Source organism: Neovison vison, chromosome 12, assembly GCF_020171115.1.
Source record: "Neovison vison isolate M4711 chromosome 12, ASM_NN_V1, whole genome shotgun sequence".
Classification (NCBI taxonomy): domain Eukaryota; kingdom Metazoa; phylum Chordata; class Mammalia; order Carnivora; family Mustelidae; genus Neogale; species Neogale vison.
The window spans coordinates 134,355,272-134,372,512 of NC_058102.1; the positions used below are offsets into that span (position 1 = coordinate 134,355,272).

General features: G+C 38.1%; 1 protein-coding gene across 1 annotated transcript in view; it reads left to right on the forward strand.

The window, feature by feature from the left end:
• Positions 1 to 6,135: 6,135 nt before the first annotated feature.
• LOC122891044 (ankyrin repeat domain-containing protein 26-like) overlaps positions 6,136 to 17,241 on the forward strand; it is a 260,505-nt gene continuing 249,399 nt past the window's right edge. Inside the window, exons 1-4 of the mRNA XM_044226425.1 lie at positions 6,136 to 6,236; positions 9,263 to 9,446; positions 10,942 to 11,052; positions 12,403 to 12,555. Of these exons, the coding sequence (XP_044082360.1) occupies positions 6,136 to 6,236; positions 9,263 to 9,446; positions 10,942 to 11,052; positions 12,403 to 12,555 (549 nt within the window). The remainder of the gene's footprint in view (positions 6,237 to 9,262; positions 9,447 to 10,941; positions 11,053 to 12,402; positions 12,556 to 17,241) is intronic.

Consider the following 17,241-nt stretch of genomic DNA (forward strand, 5'->3'; position numbering starts at 1 on the left):
CCGGCTTTTAACTTCCCGCCTCTGTGCGCTGCGCAGTCTGCAGCGAGGACTGTTGCTCACCGGTTAACTTTGAGGACTCGGGTTGTGCTGGTGGCCGACCAGCCCACCCTTTCCTCCGCTGTGGGCTACATTTCCCAGAAGTCTCCACGGTCCACAACTTTTTTTCTCTCCCCCCCAGCAGACGACTCCTGCTGCTTGGACCTGTCGGTTCGCCCAGGTCCTCACGATGCTCAGGCTAGCGTGGGCCGTCAGTACTGGCCTGAAGGCTAAGTACGCGACGCGCACTGAGCGGTGAAACCTTGTACCCGCCAGGCTCTGGCTGGATTTTTCCTCCTCGGGACTACATTTTCCTGAGGGCTCTGCGGCATTTGCCACTTCCGGCCGAAGTTGGCTGGCGGTTAGTGAGTTGGCGGGAGTTTGGCGACGAGGGTTTGGGGCGTTGCGGTCCGCCTGCGGATTCAACCAGACTGGTGTGTGAGGACCCGGGAGAAGTTCAAGAAGAATCCAGAAGAGGAGAGAAAAGCCACTGTACATCAAAAGTCATGGCAGAGGGCTTCACGTTCAAAGATGTGGCCATTTACTTCTCTCAAAAGGAGTGGGAATGCTTGCACTCTGCCCAGAAGGGTTTGTACTGTGATGTAATGTTGGAGATCTCACTGGGACTTTCTGATTCTAAGCCAGATGTGATCTCCTTATTGGAGCAGGGGAAGGAGCCCTGGGTGGTTAAAAATCAGGATAAAAAAGAATGGTCCCCAGATTGGGAGTCCAGAAGAGAAACCAAGAATTTATGTCCAAAGGAGCACAGTTATGAAATTAAATCATTGCCCCTGGAGATAAAAAGACTCACAAGCTCCGGCCTTGAGTGCACTAGGTTTGGAAATAGCAGAGAAATCAAATGCCACTTGGAGAAACAACAGGAGGGACATTTCAGACAACCTGTTATAACCTCTGAGGAAAGGTTCACTTCCACTCAGAACACAGTTCAGAGAGTGCCTCAGACAGTTCACACCAGAGTGAAAACCTACGAATGCAAGAGATGTAAGGAAACTTCCAGGTGCCAGTCACACCATTTTCAACATGAAAGAAATCGTAATAAGGAAAAAGACTCTAAATGTGGAGAATGTGGGAAAGCCTTTAGTAGTAAGTCAGACTTGATTAAGCATCAGAGAATTCATGAAAGCAAAAAAAGTAAAGAAAATAAGAAATGTGCTGTTATCCATGGCTCTGAAACAACTAAACCTCAGAGCATTAATACTAGTGAGAAACCTTATAAATGTAAGGAATGTGGGAAAGCCTTTCATTCTAACTCACAACTTAGGAAACATCAAAAGATCCACATAGGTGAGAAACCCTATAAATGTAAGGAGTGTGGGAAGGCCTTTCCGTCTACCTCACAACTTAGTTTACATCAGAGAATTCATACTGATGAGAAATACTATGAATGTAAGGAATGTGGGAAAGCCTTTACCCGTCCCTCACATCTTCTTCGACATCAGAGAACCCATACTGGTGAGAAACCCCATAAATGTAAGGAATGTGGGAAAGCTTTCTGTTACAACACGCAACTTAGTCTTCATCAGATAATTCATACTGGTGAGAGACGCTATGAATGTAAGGAGTGTGGAAAGGTATATAGTTGTGCCTCACAACTGAGTCTACATCAAAGAATTCATACTGGTGAGAAACCTCATAAATGTAAGGAATGTGGGAAAGCTTTTATCTCTGATTCCCATCTTATTCGACATCAGAGTGTTCATACTGGTGAGAAACTATATAAATGTAAAGAATGTGGGAGGGCCTGTCGTCGTGGCTCGGAACTTACTCGACATCAGAGAGCTCACACTGGTGAGAAACCCTATAAATGTAAGGAATGTAAAATGGCCTTTACTTGTAGCACAGAACTTATTCGACATCAAAAAGTTCACACGGGTGAGAGACCCATAAATGTAAGGAATGTGGGAAGGCCTTTATTCGAAAGTCAGAACTTACTCATCACGAGAGAAGTCATAGTGGTGAAAAGCCCTATAAGTGTAAGGAATGTGAAAAAGCCTTTGGTCGTGGCTCAGAACTTAATCGACACCTGAAAATTCATGTTGGTGAGAAACCTTACAAATGCAAGCAATGTGGGAAGGCCTTTATTCGTGGTTCACACCTTAGTAAACATCAAAGAATTCACACAGGAAAGAGGAGTGAATGAAGTGGAGTGGGAAGACTCAAAATTTTATGGACCTCTGCAAAGTCAAACTAGTAAAACACGAAAACCCCTGTGATTTTAAGGAATGTGGGATAGCCTTTGAAAATCACTTAATATCGGAGCTTACACTGTGGATACAGGGCCTTTATTTGAGGGCCATAATTTATTTGACATGTGTTAATGTTGATATACTTTATAAATGTTAGGGATTGAGAGGGTTCTATTTATGTTTCAAAATTTATTAGATATCAAGGTTCAATTGATACAAAAGTGAAAAAACTCCTTGAATGTAAGGAAAGTGGGAAGGCTTTGGAAGGCAGTTAATGTGTCAGAGACTGTCATACCAACAATTCGCAACATCAAGGTCATTTGGCCTGGGGGAAATCAAGAGGATTTATAATATAAATATCTTAAATATAGGAGACCAATTTGCTTTAGCCAACAAATTACTCATCTCACTTCATACTTGAGGAAGACTGCAGTAATGTTAAAAATGCAGCTGATTCTTCCATCCCACTCAGATCTTAAATATTTGCAAGCTTTTCCTCTAAAATTAACTTAAACTGAGGCAGAGTGGTAAAGGATTTAAGCAATGCTCAGTCTTACTTGCCTTTTAGGGCAAATTACTTAACTAGATCTAAACTTCCTCAGTTATAAATTAATGTTAGCACCATCTTACTAGCATTATAAGACTAAATAATTACATTAAATCCCAAAGAATATTGTATGGCTCATATTGAAAGTGAGTTAAATAGCTGCTTCTGTTTATTTTCATATTTGTGGATAGAGATCATATGAGAGGAAGGCTTTTATGTGTACCATGACTATGGGAGCATCTTCTATCATCTTTTGAATGTCAGGTAATTCCTTCTGGAGAACAATTGAAAACCGAACTTTTTGTTCACCTTGCCCTCTTGCCTCACTAGGGGAAAGAAAATCAAGGCAAGTTACAATTTGGAGTGAATGACAAACAACTCCATGTTGAAAGTTGTAGGATGCAATAGAGCTATCCTTAGGAAAATTAACTTCTTTTAATATGTGTAGAAAATTTGGACAGTTAATGGCCACGGTTCATTGTAAGTGCACTGTACTTGGTGCACAGCCTGTTCTAATAGGTTCCCTGGAAACACTTGTTGAAATCGGAGGAATGAGAGAGGGAATGAATAAGCAGTCAGCTCTAGTGTGTAGAAAAGCTCTAACTAACCAGTTAAGAGCAAAGCCAAAAACAAAGCAACAACAACAACAATCCTTGAAAACTTCCTGAGGTGGGAGGAAAAAACCCTCAAGCATCATGAATGAGAGGAAATGTAACTAAAAAAAGGAGTTTTAAAGAAAAAAGGCAATATTGTTGTGACAGACACTGTTGGTTGCCTATCTGTTGGTGTTAGCCATTCTCCCTTTGCCAGGACTGTCCGCTGCTCATCGAAAGTCTAGGTCTTGCTCTCCTAGTTTGCTTTGCATCTGGGCATGTATGTCCAGTCCTAGCCATACAAGATCTGAGCAAAATTCTGCAAGTAGGCTTCAGGTTAAATTTTCTTGCCCAACAAAATAGGAGGAAATAGTCCTCTTATATACAGGATGTATGTCTGTGTTATACCGGAATTGTGGCCATTTTGCTACCGGAGGGGTGAAAGGCTGAGATTGATATGCAGGATAGATTGGAATTACCTGTATCCTTGACGTTGTTGAACTGAGGAAACGATGCAGAGCTGCCCTGCCCCTGAATTTTGAGTAAAATAACAAACTTCATGCATATCTCTTTTAAGTTTATACTCAATTTTTTATGATAGACTTGAGTCCTGGGGAAAAAATGTATGTGTGTGTGTGTGTGTGTGTGTACATTTTTAATTTAGTAAGATGAGGAAATGTGTATATTCAGCTTTTTATACTATATCTGAAAATGTGGAAGAGCATTATTAAATATCTTTTAAATGGGTACACATATATTCTACTTTAGTAAGACATGGGAAATGGTTTTTATATGCTTTTTACATTCAGCACTGTATTGTGTGTGTGTATATTCAGCTCTTTAAAGCATGGCTGAAATCTTGAAAGAGTATTTTCTGAATAAAGTAAGAACCAATTAAAAAAACTGATTAAATAGGTATACATGATTCCTCTAGTATCAGAATATCTAACATAAAATCTTCTAAGTTTCCAAGATACAGTCACAGCTATGAGGCTAGCATAACCCTATAAAGAAACTTGGAAAAGGACAACATCCAAATCAAATCAGCTCTAAAAATAATCTACTGTACTTATGGTATATGAATATTCCAATTAAAATAGCAAATTAAATCTAGCCTATTGAAAAAAAGAAAGCCTATTGAAAAAAGTAGTGTTTTTGTTTGTTTGTTTTTGTCTTGTTTGGAATAAAATGGTTCATGACCTGAAAAAAAAAAAAAAAAGAGTGCATAAGCCGGGGAAGGAGCTGGGCAGGGGGAGAAGCAGACTCTCCAGTGAGTAGGGAGCCCAATGTAGAGCTTGAACTCAGGACCCTGGGATCATGACCTGAGCTGAAGGCAGATGCTTAACCAACTGAGACACCCAGGCATCCCAGTAATATATTTGATATTGAAATCATTCAATATATATTTGATTAATGTATGAATGAGTGAATGTGAAAACATACAGTCTTTGATATGCAAAAAGTACTCATATACTCCTCAAACTTAACACACACAAAACAGGCAAACATCAAAAAATGGGTAGAAGATATAAACAGACACTTCTCCAATGAAGACATACAAATGGCTATCAGACACATGAAAAAATGCTCATCATCATTAGCCCTCAGGGAGATTCAAATTAAAACCACATTGGGATATCATCTTACACCAGTTAGAATGGCCAAAATTAACAAAAGAGGAAACAACATGTGTTGGAGAGGATGTGGAGAAAGGGGAACCCTCTTACACTGTTGGTGGGAATGCAAGTTGGTGCAGCCTCTTTGGAGAACTGTGTGGAGATTCCTCAAGAAATTAAAAATAGAGCTTCCCTATGACCCTACAATTGCACTCCTGGGTATTTACCCCAAAGATACAGATGTCGTGAAAAGAAGGGCCATCTGTGCCCCAATGTTTATAGCAGCAATGGCCATGGTCGCCAAACTATGGAAAGAACCAAGATGCCCTTCAACGGACGAATGGGTAAGGAAGATGTGGTCCATATACACTATGGAGTATTATGCCTCCATCAGAAAGGATGTATACCCACTTTTGTAGCAACATGGACGGGACTGGAAGAGATTATGCTGAGTGAAATAAGTCAAGCAGAGAGAGTCAATTATTATATGGTTTCACTTATTTGTGGAGCATAACAAATACCATGGAGGACAAGGGATGTTAGGAGAAGGGAGTTTGGGTAAATTGGATGGGGAGGTGAACCACAAGAGACTATGGACTCTGAAAAACAATCTGAGGAGTTTGAAGTGGCGGGGGGGTGGGAGTTTGGGGTACCAGGTGGTGGGTATTATAGAGGGCACGGATTGCATGGAGCCCTGGGTGTGGTGAAAAAATAATGAATACTGTTTTTCTAAAAATAAGTAAATTGGAAAAAAGTACTCATATATTTTTTCTTTTTTATATTTAATTAATTTATTTGAGAACGAACATGACTGGGGCTGTGGGAAAGAACAGAGCTGGAGGGAGGAAGGGTGGAAAGAATCTCAAGAAGACTCTGTGCTGAGTGGAGCCCAATGCAGGGCTCGATCCGACGAATCTGGGGTTATGTATGACCTGAGCTGAAACCAAAGGTCAGATGCTTAACCAGCTGAGCCACCCAGGTGCCCTATATATTTTATTTGTTTTTATTTTTTCTCTGATGTAGATTCTGTCAGTTTATTGAAAATCCAGCATGCGGTTCTTTCATATGAAAGATTAATAGAACTTATAAAATATCACTGTGGACAACTTAAAAGAAAAAATAAAAAAATGGAAAATATGGATAAGGGACTACAAAAGGAGCTATCAGAAACAAAAGAAATGATATCTAAGTTGGAGCTTCAAAAAGTAGAATGGGAGCATGAACTCTGCAGTTTGAGGTATGATATCTTGGTTTAAGGAAATACTTGGCCTATTTACCTTGTGTGTTTTTTTTTTAAATAGGGCTTGAAGTCAAGAGTGAGATCAAGAGTCGCATGCTCTACCAGTTGAGCCAGCAAGGCACCCTTTGAATTATTTACTTTTATCTACAGATGCATAGAAGTTTTGAAATTGCTAACTTACCTTCTGGGATTTTATAGGGAAGAAAACTTCTTTAGTATTGTGAAGTATGAGATTCTTCAAAATAATACATCAATGGATGATAGGGGAAACCAATAATACATTATATGTTATGCTGAGTGAAATAAGTCAAGCAGAGAGAGTCAATTATCATATGGTTTCACTTATTTGTGGAGCATAACAAATAGCATGGAGTACATGGGGAGATAGAGAGGAGAAGGGAGTTGGGGGAGATTGGAAGGGGAGGTGAGCCATGAGAGACTATGGACTCTGAAAAACAATCTGAGGGTTTTGAAGGTGTGGGGGGTGGGAGGTTGGGGTACCAGGTGGTGGGTATTATAGAGGGCACGGATTGCATGGAGCACTGGGTGTGGTGCAAAAATAATGAATACTGTAATGCTGAAAATAAATAAAAAGTAAATTAAAAACAAGATGTATAAATGTGTAATTTGAGTGTCACCTGCAATGAGAATTGACAAGCTCTATATCTGAGTATTCTGTTATCTAAAACTGAAAATTTGCTATAGACCATTTTCACCAAAATAATCCATGTTTCTATTATAGAGTTACAGTCCAAATTTACATGTATAATCTTCAACAGAAGGCTTTTAAGATACTTTTTAAAAAACCTCCACTGAAGAGATTAAAATAAACACATTGTGTTCTGTGAAAATGTTGTCTCACAATTACCAAATTCTCCCAGTGTTCCTTGTACTTCTTTACCTGAATTAAAATCTGTGTATAATTGGGAAAAAAATGGAGCAGGGGCACCTGGATGGCTCAGTTGGTTAAGTGTCTGCCTTTTGCAGGTCATGATCCCGGGGTGCTGGGATTGAGTCTCCCATTGGGCTTCTTGCTCAGTGGGGAGCCTGCTTTTCCCTCTCCCTCTGCCTGCTACTCCACCTTTTTGTGTTCTCTCTATCAAATATATAAAATATTGAAAAAAATGAAATGAATAATAATCAACAAGGTAAATTGAGAGTATTTCAGAAGAAGAAACATAAAAATCATAGGGCAACAGATATTCGACTCCCTAGCCTAGTCCTAGATCACAGTAATCTGTGGGTGTACATTGTGTAAATGCATCTGCAGATGCTGTCATACACTACCTTACTTGTGATGTTTCATGAAGTAGCTATTTATTTGTAGTGAATTATAACTTCTTTATAAACAGGAACTTATTTTTTTTTGATTTTTTAAAAAGTTATTTAACTTATTTTTTATTTATTTTCAGCAATCCAGTATTCATTATTTTTGCACCACACCCAGTGCTCCATGCAATCCGTGCCCTCTCTAACACGCACCACCTGGTACCCCAACCTCCCACCCCCCTGCCACTTCAAACCCCTCAGATTGTTTTTCAGAGTCCATAGTCTCTTGTGGTTCACCTCCCTTTCCAATTTCCCCCAACTCCCTTCTCCTCTCTATCTCCCCATGTACTCCATGCTATTTGTTTTGCTCCACAAATAAGTGAAACCATATGATAATTGACTCTCTCTGCTTGACTTATTTCACTCAGCAGAATCTCTTCCAGTCCCGTCCATGTTGCTACAAAAGTTGGGTATTTGTCCTTTCTGATGGAGGCATAATACCCCATAGTGTATATGGACCACATCTTCCTTATCCATTCGTCTGTTGAAGGTTATCTTGGTTCTTTCCATAGTTTGGCGACCATGGCCATTGCTGCTATAAACACTGGGGTACACATGGCCCTTCTTTTCACTACATCTATATCTTTGGGGTAAATAGCCAGTAGTGCAATTGCAGGGTCATAGGGAAGCTCTATTTTTAATTTCTCGTGGAATCTCCACACTCTTCTCCAAAGTGGCTGCACCAACTTGAATTCCCACCAACAGTGGAAGAGGGTTCCTCTTTCTCCACATCCTCTCCAACACATGTTGTTTCCTGTCTTGCTAATTTTGGCCATTCTAACTGGTGTAAGGCGATATCTCAATGTGTTTTTATTTTGAATCTCCCTGATGGCTAGTGATGAATAGTTTTTCATGTGTCTATAGCCATTTGTGTGTCTTCATTGGAGAAGGGTCTGTTCATATCTTCTGCCCATTTCTTTATATGATTGTCTCTTTTGTGTGTGAGTATGAGGAGTTCTTATAGATCCTGGATATCAACCTTTTGTCTGTACTGTCATTTGCAAATATCTTCTCCCATTCCGTGGGTTGCCTCTTTGTTTTCTTGACTGTTTCTTTGGCTGTGCAGAAGCTTTTGATTTTGATGAAGTCCCAAAAGTTCATCTTCGCTTTTGTTTCCTTTGCCTTTGGAGACATATCTTGAAAGAAGTTTCTGTGGCTGATATCGAAGAGATTACTGCCTATGTACTCCTCTAGGATTCTGATGGATTCCTGTCTCACATTGAGGTCTTTTATCCATGTAGAAGAGAAAAACTCGACCATTCTCTTACACCGTACACAAAGTTAAACTCAAAATGGATAAAAGGCCTCAATGTGAGACAGGAACTTCTCTTTTTAAATAGTAACTAAATTATGTTCTCTAGTGGAGGAGTAATTATGAGTATGTGGACAAAACAATAATTTTCCAATCTTTCTTGAATAATTTCAAATTTCCTTTCCCTAGTATCTCCCAGAGTTGTCTCCCAGAGATATTAGTACTAAGCAGCATAATGCTTTTTCATTGCTTCTTTTCAATTATATACACCTTTTGGAAGAGATTGAAGTGAGAAATTACAAACATGAGCCCTAGAAAGGAAAAAAAATGAGAACATACAAATTTCATTTGGATAATAAACCAGCATATGTGGCACCAGTTCATAACATGAGCTTTTTATTGTTTACAAAACAACTTTTAAAATAAGCACATTTATTTGCAGATTAACTTTAAAACAAGAAAAACAAAAAAGAAGAAACGCTGAAATGTTATATGAAAAGATTCAGGAGCAACTAACAAAAAGAGAAGAGCAGTATAAGAAAGAAGTTGAAATAAAACAAGAACTTGATTTTAAGCTTAGAGCACTAGATGCAGAATTGAGGAATGTAAGAAATAATTTCAATCAGGTAAGTCTGATAAATATTGCATATTTCTATCACTATTATTTATAATATCCCTTTGATTTAATGTATATTACTTAGGTATAAAATAGATAAAAAATTTAGTTTTATACGAATAGGAACTATGATATTTATAGCTAAAATCATTAATTTATTGGAATTCTTGGCTTCTCATATAAACCCTATGTATATTTTCTGAATGAAGGGATGGAGGGTAAATTGACATAAATATGCATGTTGGCTACTTTTTAAAAAATATTTATTTTTAGAGAGAGAGAGCATGAGTAGGGGAAAGTGTAGAGGGGGAGGGAAAAGGAGGGATAAGAATCTCAAGCAGACTCTGAGTGCAGAGCCTGACTTAGGCTTCGATCTTAAATCCTTGAGATCATGACCTGAGCTGAAACCAAGAGTAAGACACTTAAGCAACTGAGCTACCCAGGCACCCCGGTTTTGGATCTTTTATATTAAAATATAGGCTAAATCACCTTGAGACTCTGATGGAATTAGTTAAATGTTTTGTAAAGAAATTTTATTTCACATACTATATCTACCTGTATATCTATGACAAATTTAGCTGTCATTTAAATTAAAATTTGAATTATTCGTGTAGGATAAAAATCTTTGTATTTAAAAAGGCTACTTCTTTTGAACAGTTTTTTAAGTTCTCTTAAGCTTTTGATTTTTTCCAATTTATTTATTTTTAGAAAAACAGCATTCATTATTTTTTCACCATACCCAGGGCTCCATGCAATCCGTGCCCTCTATAATACCCACCACCTGGTACCCCAACCTCCCACCCCCCTGCCACTTCAAACCCCTCAGATTGTTTTTCAGAGTCCATAGTCTCTCGTGGTTCACCTCCCTATCCAATTTGCCCCAACTCCCTTCTCCTCTCTAACACCCCTTGTCCTCCATGCTATTTGTTATGCTCCACAAATAAGTGAAACCATATGATAATTGGCTCTCTCTGCTTGACTTATTTCACTCAGCAGAATCTCTTCCAGTCCCGTCCATGTTGCTACAAAAGTTGGGTATTCATCCTTTCTGATGGAGGCATAATACTCCATAGTGTATATGGACCACATCTTCCTTATCCATTCATCCGTTGAAGGGCATCTTGGTTCTTTCCATAGTTTGGCGACCATGACCATTGCTGCTATTAACATTGGGGTACAGATGGCCCTTCTTTTCACGACATCTGTATCTTTGGGGCAAATACCCAGGAGTGCAATGGCAGGGTCATAGGGAAGCTCTATTTTTAATTTCTTGAGGAATCTCCACACAGTTCTCCAAAGTGGCTCCACCAACTTGCATTCCCACCAACAGTGGAAGAGGGTTCCCCTTTCTCCACATCCTCTCCAACACTAGATTCAAATTAAAACCACATTGAGATATCACCTTACACCAGTTAGAATGGCCAAAATTAACAAAACAGGAAACAGTATGTGTTGATTTTTTTTTAACGGTGTCATCCAAAATCCTAATGAAAATATGTCTTTAGGTTGTGGAAGAACGGTATTATACTGAAAAACAACTTTGTCGAGAACAGGATGCCAGAATATTACAAGATGGAATTCTAAAGAATCACCTTTGCAAACAAGAGGAGATAGAAGTGGGTAACAAAAGGAGTTCTGGGGTATTTTCTTTAGTTATTTTGAAGTACACTTGTGTATGTATTTGTATGCATATATATTTTATTTTCTGAAATTATTGTTTTATCTACATGTGTGTACATATGTGTGTGTGTGTGTGTATATATATATACACTTCATATCTGTGTATATATATATGTGTACATATATATTTGTATATATATATTTTCTCCATGTATGTATGTACATATATTTTAAAAGCCAACACTGCAAGTATAGAGGATTTTTAAAGCATGCATATTTTGAAATTGAGATTCAATTAAGTGGATTAACTTGACAGTTAGCTCCAGATTTCCCAAGTGAACTGAATAAAAAGTACAGTATCTCAGTACTTTTTATACATATATATAAGTATATGTTTATAAGTATAATTATATATATTTATATACATATATACTTTTATATATTTATACATTTATGCAAACTATACATAGTAGCTTTATATACATTTTAGGTTGGCATAATTTTATTCTTATTTATATAAATTTGAATTTTTAGTCTGAAATCATGTATCCTTATGACCTTTTAATCCTTTGCAGGCCCTTCCTTTTCATGAAATCATAATTTGGGACTATTGTGATGAGCTTTAGCAAAACTATATTTGATTTAATCTTCCCACTGCTATTTATAATTTTTTAAGCAATTTTACAAATAATTTGCTCATTTCAAATCTCAGTTACTATCATTTGGGCCTAAGTTTATCCAACACAAAGAGAACTGTATCTCTGTTATTTATTAATTGGGCATTGGATCTCCATTTTCAGATTAATGAGGGGTGGCAGGATCCTTGTGTAGCAGGAATGGAGGTCATGGAGAGAGGTGAAAGCCAGGTCATCTAGGGTCTTGAAGGCCATTAGAATGACTTCACTTACGTTCTGAGATAGTTATCTATTAAAAGGATTTGAGCAGAGGATTGAACATGTGTGGAACTCTGACATTAATTGAAGCCTCTAATAAAAAAGAGGGAAAACATTTCATACTGTAGACTTGACCAATGCTAGTCCCACCTATATACCCATTTCTTTTTGAGACTTCAGTCGATTGGGAAGCTTTGGGAAAATTCACCCACTAGGAAAGGATAGTGGGGCTGAATTAATTATCTAAGTAACATAATACTGACTAGGCAGATAACATCTTTTTGTGTCTTTAGCCAAATTCATTAAACAGCCATAATGTATACATGTTAGGAAAAGAACATGAATTGATGTTTGTAGTGAAATTTTCCAAGTACATAGGTCAAAGTTATATATTGTTAACATAATTTAATAGTAAGGTGATTTATAAAACCAGTAACAGAAATGTCTTATTAGGTTGCTGTGAGACAACTTCAAGAAGAACTGGCCAATACCCTAAAAAAACCATCTATGTCAGAGGCTTCACTGGAGGTGACATCACGTTGTCGTATGAATTTAGAAGATGAGGTAAAAGACTTAAAGGAAAAACTGGCTCAGAGTATGAATCAGGTATGTATGAAATGTCACGTGTCAAGTTAATCTGTAGTTGGTTAAATAATATGAAGTGTTTTAGGATGCTTATTTCCATGGACCACTTCCTTCTATTTTTCATTATAATTAATTTAGTATAATTTTAGTATCTTCACAATGTACTTATCTTAAACTTTGACTTTCATTCTGTTATTTGTTTTATACATTTTTTCTTATAGTAGTTACCCTTAGGAAAGTTGAAACTTATACATCATTCTTCACAGAAATTGGGACTTTTTTCCTACTAAATAATTTTTTAAAAAGACTTATTTATTTATTTGTGGTGGAGGCAGTTGGAGAGGCAGAGGGAGATGGAAAGAATTTCAAGCAGACCCCTGCCCAGCAGAGAGCCCCATGCTGGCTTGATTCCATGACCCATAAGATCATGACCTGAGCTAAAATCCTGAGTTGAATGCTTAACCAACTGAGCCACCCAGGTGTGCTAAATAATGTTTTTTAATGATCTCTCTGTTACCATCATGAGCTAAGCTATGTAAAAGCAGAAGATAATGTTTAATAGAATGTTTAAGAAAATTGTCTTATTTGGATTTTTTTAAAGCTGTATTGAGATGGAATGCACATTCCATACAATTCACCCATTTAATATTTGTAGTTCAATGTTTGGGTATATTGATGGAATTGTGCAACCATTACTGCCATCAAGTAGGACGTTTTTTTTTCTAATTTATTTATTTTCAGAAAAACAGTATTCATTATTTTTTCACCACACCCAGTGCTCCATGCAAGCCGTGCCCTCTATAATACCCACCACCTGGTACCCCAACCTCCCACCCCCCGCCACTTCAAACCCCTCAGATTGTTTCTCAGAGTCCATAGTCTCTCATGGTTCACCTCCCTTCCAATTTACCCAAAAGCACATACCCTCCCCAATGTCCATAACCCTACCCTCCTTCTCCCAACCCCCCTCCCTGCAGCAACCCACAGTTTGTTTCTGAGATTAAGAGTCACTTATGGTTTGTCTCCCTCCCTATCCCATCTTGTTTCATGGATTCTTCTCCTACCCACTTAAGCCCCCATGTTGCATCACCACTTCCTCATATCAGGGAGATCATATGATAGTTGTCTTTCTCTGCTTGACTTATTTCGCTAAGCGTGATACGCTCTAGTTCCATTCATGTTGTCGCAAATGGCAAGATTTCGTTTCTTTTGATGGCTGCATACCCTGAAAAGAAACCCTTAATCCTTGCCCCCAGGCTCACGCAACCACCAGTCTACTTTCTGCCTCAATAGTGTTTCCCATTCTGAATATTTCATATATGGGGAATCACACAATGTGTTTTCCTTTGTGACTAGCTTCCCTCACTTAATGTTTTTGGGGTTTACCTGTGTCATAGCATATATCAGTGTTTCATTCCTTATTATCAAACAGTACTCCATTGTGGGCTAAAACCCTTGTTCATTCATCATTTGATGCACCTTTGGGTCGTTTCCTCTTTTTAGCCATTAATAATGCTGCTGTGAACGTTCATTTCATTATTGTCTGGACATCTATTTTTATTTTCCTGCCATCACATTTTATCCTCTCAGTTAATTGGGTCGATTTCACCATCTCTCAGTCTTTTTATTTTTAATGAACATATAATGTATTATTTGTTTCAGGGGTAAAGGTCTGTGATTCATCAGTCTTACACAATTCACAACATTCAGCTTAGCATATGCCCTCCCCAATGTTCATCACCTGGCCATCCCATTCCTTGCACCTCCCTCTTCTCCAGCAACCCTCAGTTTGTTTCCTGAGATTAAGAGTTTGTCTCCCTCCCCAGTCCCATCTTGTTTCATTTTTTCCTTTCCTACTCCCCAAACCCCCCACGTTGCTTCTCAAATTCCTCCATATCAGAGAGCTCATATCATAATTGTCTTTCTCTGATAGACTTATTTCACTCAGCATAATACCCTCCCTCTAGTTCCATCCACGTCATTGCAAATGGCAAGATTTTATTTCTTTTGATGGCTGCCTAGTAGTCCATTGTGTGTATATACCACATCTTCTTTATCCATTCATCTGTTGATGGACATCTAGGTTCTTTCCATTGTTTGGCTATTATGGACATTGCTGCTATAAACATTTGGATGCACGTGTCCCTTCGGATCCCTACATTTGTATCTTTAGGGTAAATACTCAGTAGTGTGGTTGCTGGGTCATAGGGTAGCTCTATTTTCAATTTCTTGAGGAACCTCCATGCTGTTTTCCAGAGTGGGTGCACCAGCTTACATTTCCACCAACAGTGTAGGAGGGTTCCCCTTTCTTTGCCTCCTTGCCAACACCTGATGTTTCCTGACTTGTTAATTTTAACCATTCTGACTAGTATAAGATGGTATCTCAGTGTAGTTTTGATTTGTATTTCCTTGATGCCAAGTGATGTTGAGCACTTTTTCATCTGTCTGTTGGCCATTTGGGTGTCTTCTTTGCAGAAGTGTCTGTTCATGTCCTCTGCCCATTTCCTGATTGGATTATTTCTTCTTTGGGTGTTGCGTATGATGAGATCTTTATAGATTTTGGATACTAGCCCTTTATCTGATATGTCATTTGCAATTATCTTCTCCCATTCTGTCAGTTGTCTTTTGGTTGTGTTGACTATTTCCTTTGCTGTGCAAAAGCTTTTGCTCTTGATGAAGTCCCAATAGTTCATTTTTGCCCTTTCTCCCTTGCTTTTGGGGATGTTTCTAGGAAGAACTTGCTGCAGCTGAGGTCAAAGAGGTTGCCGTCTGTGTTCTCCTCAAAGATTATGATGGATTCCTGTCTCATATTGAGGTCTTTCATCCATCTGGAGTCTAGTTTTGCATGTGGTATAGGAAGATGGTCCAGTTTCATTCTTCTGCTTGTGGCTGTTCAATTTTCCCAACACCATTTGTTGAAGAGACTGTCTTTTTTCCATTGGGCATTCTCTCCTGCTTTGTTGAAGATTAGTTGACCATAGACCTGAGGGTCCATTTCTGGGCTCTCTATTCTGTTTCATTGATCTATGTGTCTGTTTTTGTGTCAGTACTACACTGTCTTGATGATGACAGCTTTGTCATAGAGCTTGCAGTCTGGAATTGTGATGCCTCCGGCATTAAGCCCTGCATTAGGCTCCCTGCTCAGCAGAGGGCCTGCTTTTCCCTCTCCCTCTGCAGCTCCCCCTGCTTGTGTTCTCTGTCTGTCAAATAATTAAGATGTTAAAAAAAACACAGAAACTTAATTATGTTGAGCATCTCATCTTTTTATGTGTGTTATTATCCATTTCTATATCTTCCTTATAGACTGAATCAATTATTTTCCCATTTCTTTATTGGGTTGTCTTTTCATTATTGTAAGAGTTATTTGCATATCTCAAATACAGATCCCTTATCAGATATAAGATTTTGAAATCTTTTATTCAGTAGATTGACTTTTCACTTTATTGATGGTGACGTTTGAAGCAAAGACGTTTTTAATTTTGATGAAATATACTTAATCATTTTTTGTCTTTTGGTGTCATATCTAAGAAACTGTTGCCAAATCCAGTCACAAATGATACACCTATTTTTTTTCTATGAGTTTTATAGTTTTAGCTCTTATTTTTTTTAAAGATTTTATTTATTTATTTGACAGAGAGAGATCACAAGTAGGCAGAGAGGCAGGCAGAGAGAGAGAGAGGAAGCAGGCTCCCCGCTGAGCAGAGAGCCCAATGCGGGACTCAATCCCAGGACCCCGAGATCATGACCCGAGCCAAAGGCAGCGGCTCAACCCACTGAGCCACCCAGGCGCCCCTAAAAAGACTATTCTTATTCCATTTGTTTTATACCCTCGTTGTACATCAGTTCACCATAATGTAGCATTTTCTTTTTAGAAGGTCAATTCTAATACAATGATCTATATGTCTATCCTTATGTCACTCTCCAATCAAATTTTATGAGACATCTTCCCTTGTCCTCTTGCAAATTACCGCTCACTTATGTAATAATAAAAAGTTACTGTAGTAGAACTTAACCTTACTCCTGTAGACATTTTTTGCTTCTTAAAAAGGAGAGTTTTACCAACTTATGCCTTGCTGACTCCATGATCTGATGAGAAGTTAGGCTCAAAAAGCTAGAGTCTTGTTTCTTTTCTCCATTCATATCTTCAGTCTCTCACTCAGTGCTTCCCATATCCATTTTCATGAAATCTTGGTTGTAGGATCTGCTGTCTACTATTTACTTCATTATGTTTTATGAACTTGTTATAAAGTGTAGACTCATCCATAAATTTCACCATCTAGGAAGGAAAAGATGAACTCTGGGCGTTTAACTTTCCTGTTTTGAAATCTTGCTAATCCAAAATTGCAACTCACAATTAGATACTCTTTTGACCTGGTTCTTGTGTATAACACTGGTGTTGATCCTGTTCTTGGCACAGATCCTACATTGTCAGAAAACACAGTTGTCTTTATCCATCTTCTTTTAGTTTAAATAGAAAGATATGTACTTTAATGGCTCAATACGTAGTTAATGGAATAAACATTTATTACATTATTTCAAGAACACAGCTGTAAATTATCAGGTTTTATTTAATGGAGTTCTCAGAGACAAATAGTAGATAATCAGTTTGAATTCCAAACTGATTTCCCATATCAGTTTGTATGATATGGGAAAGCTTTGTGGCACAACATAAAGACGAGATGGTCTTACTTACCTCCCCACATAAAT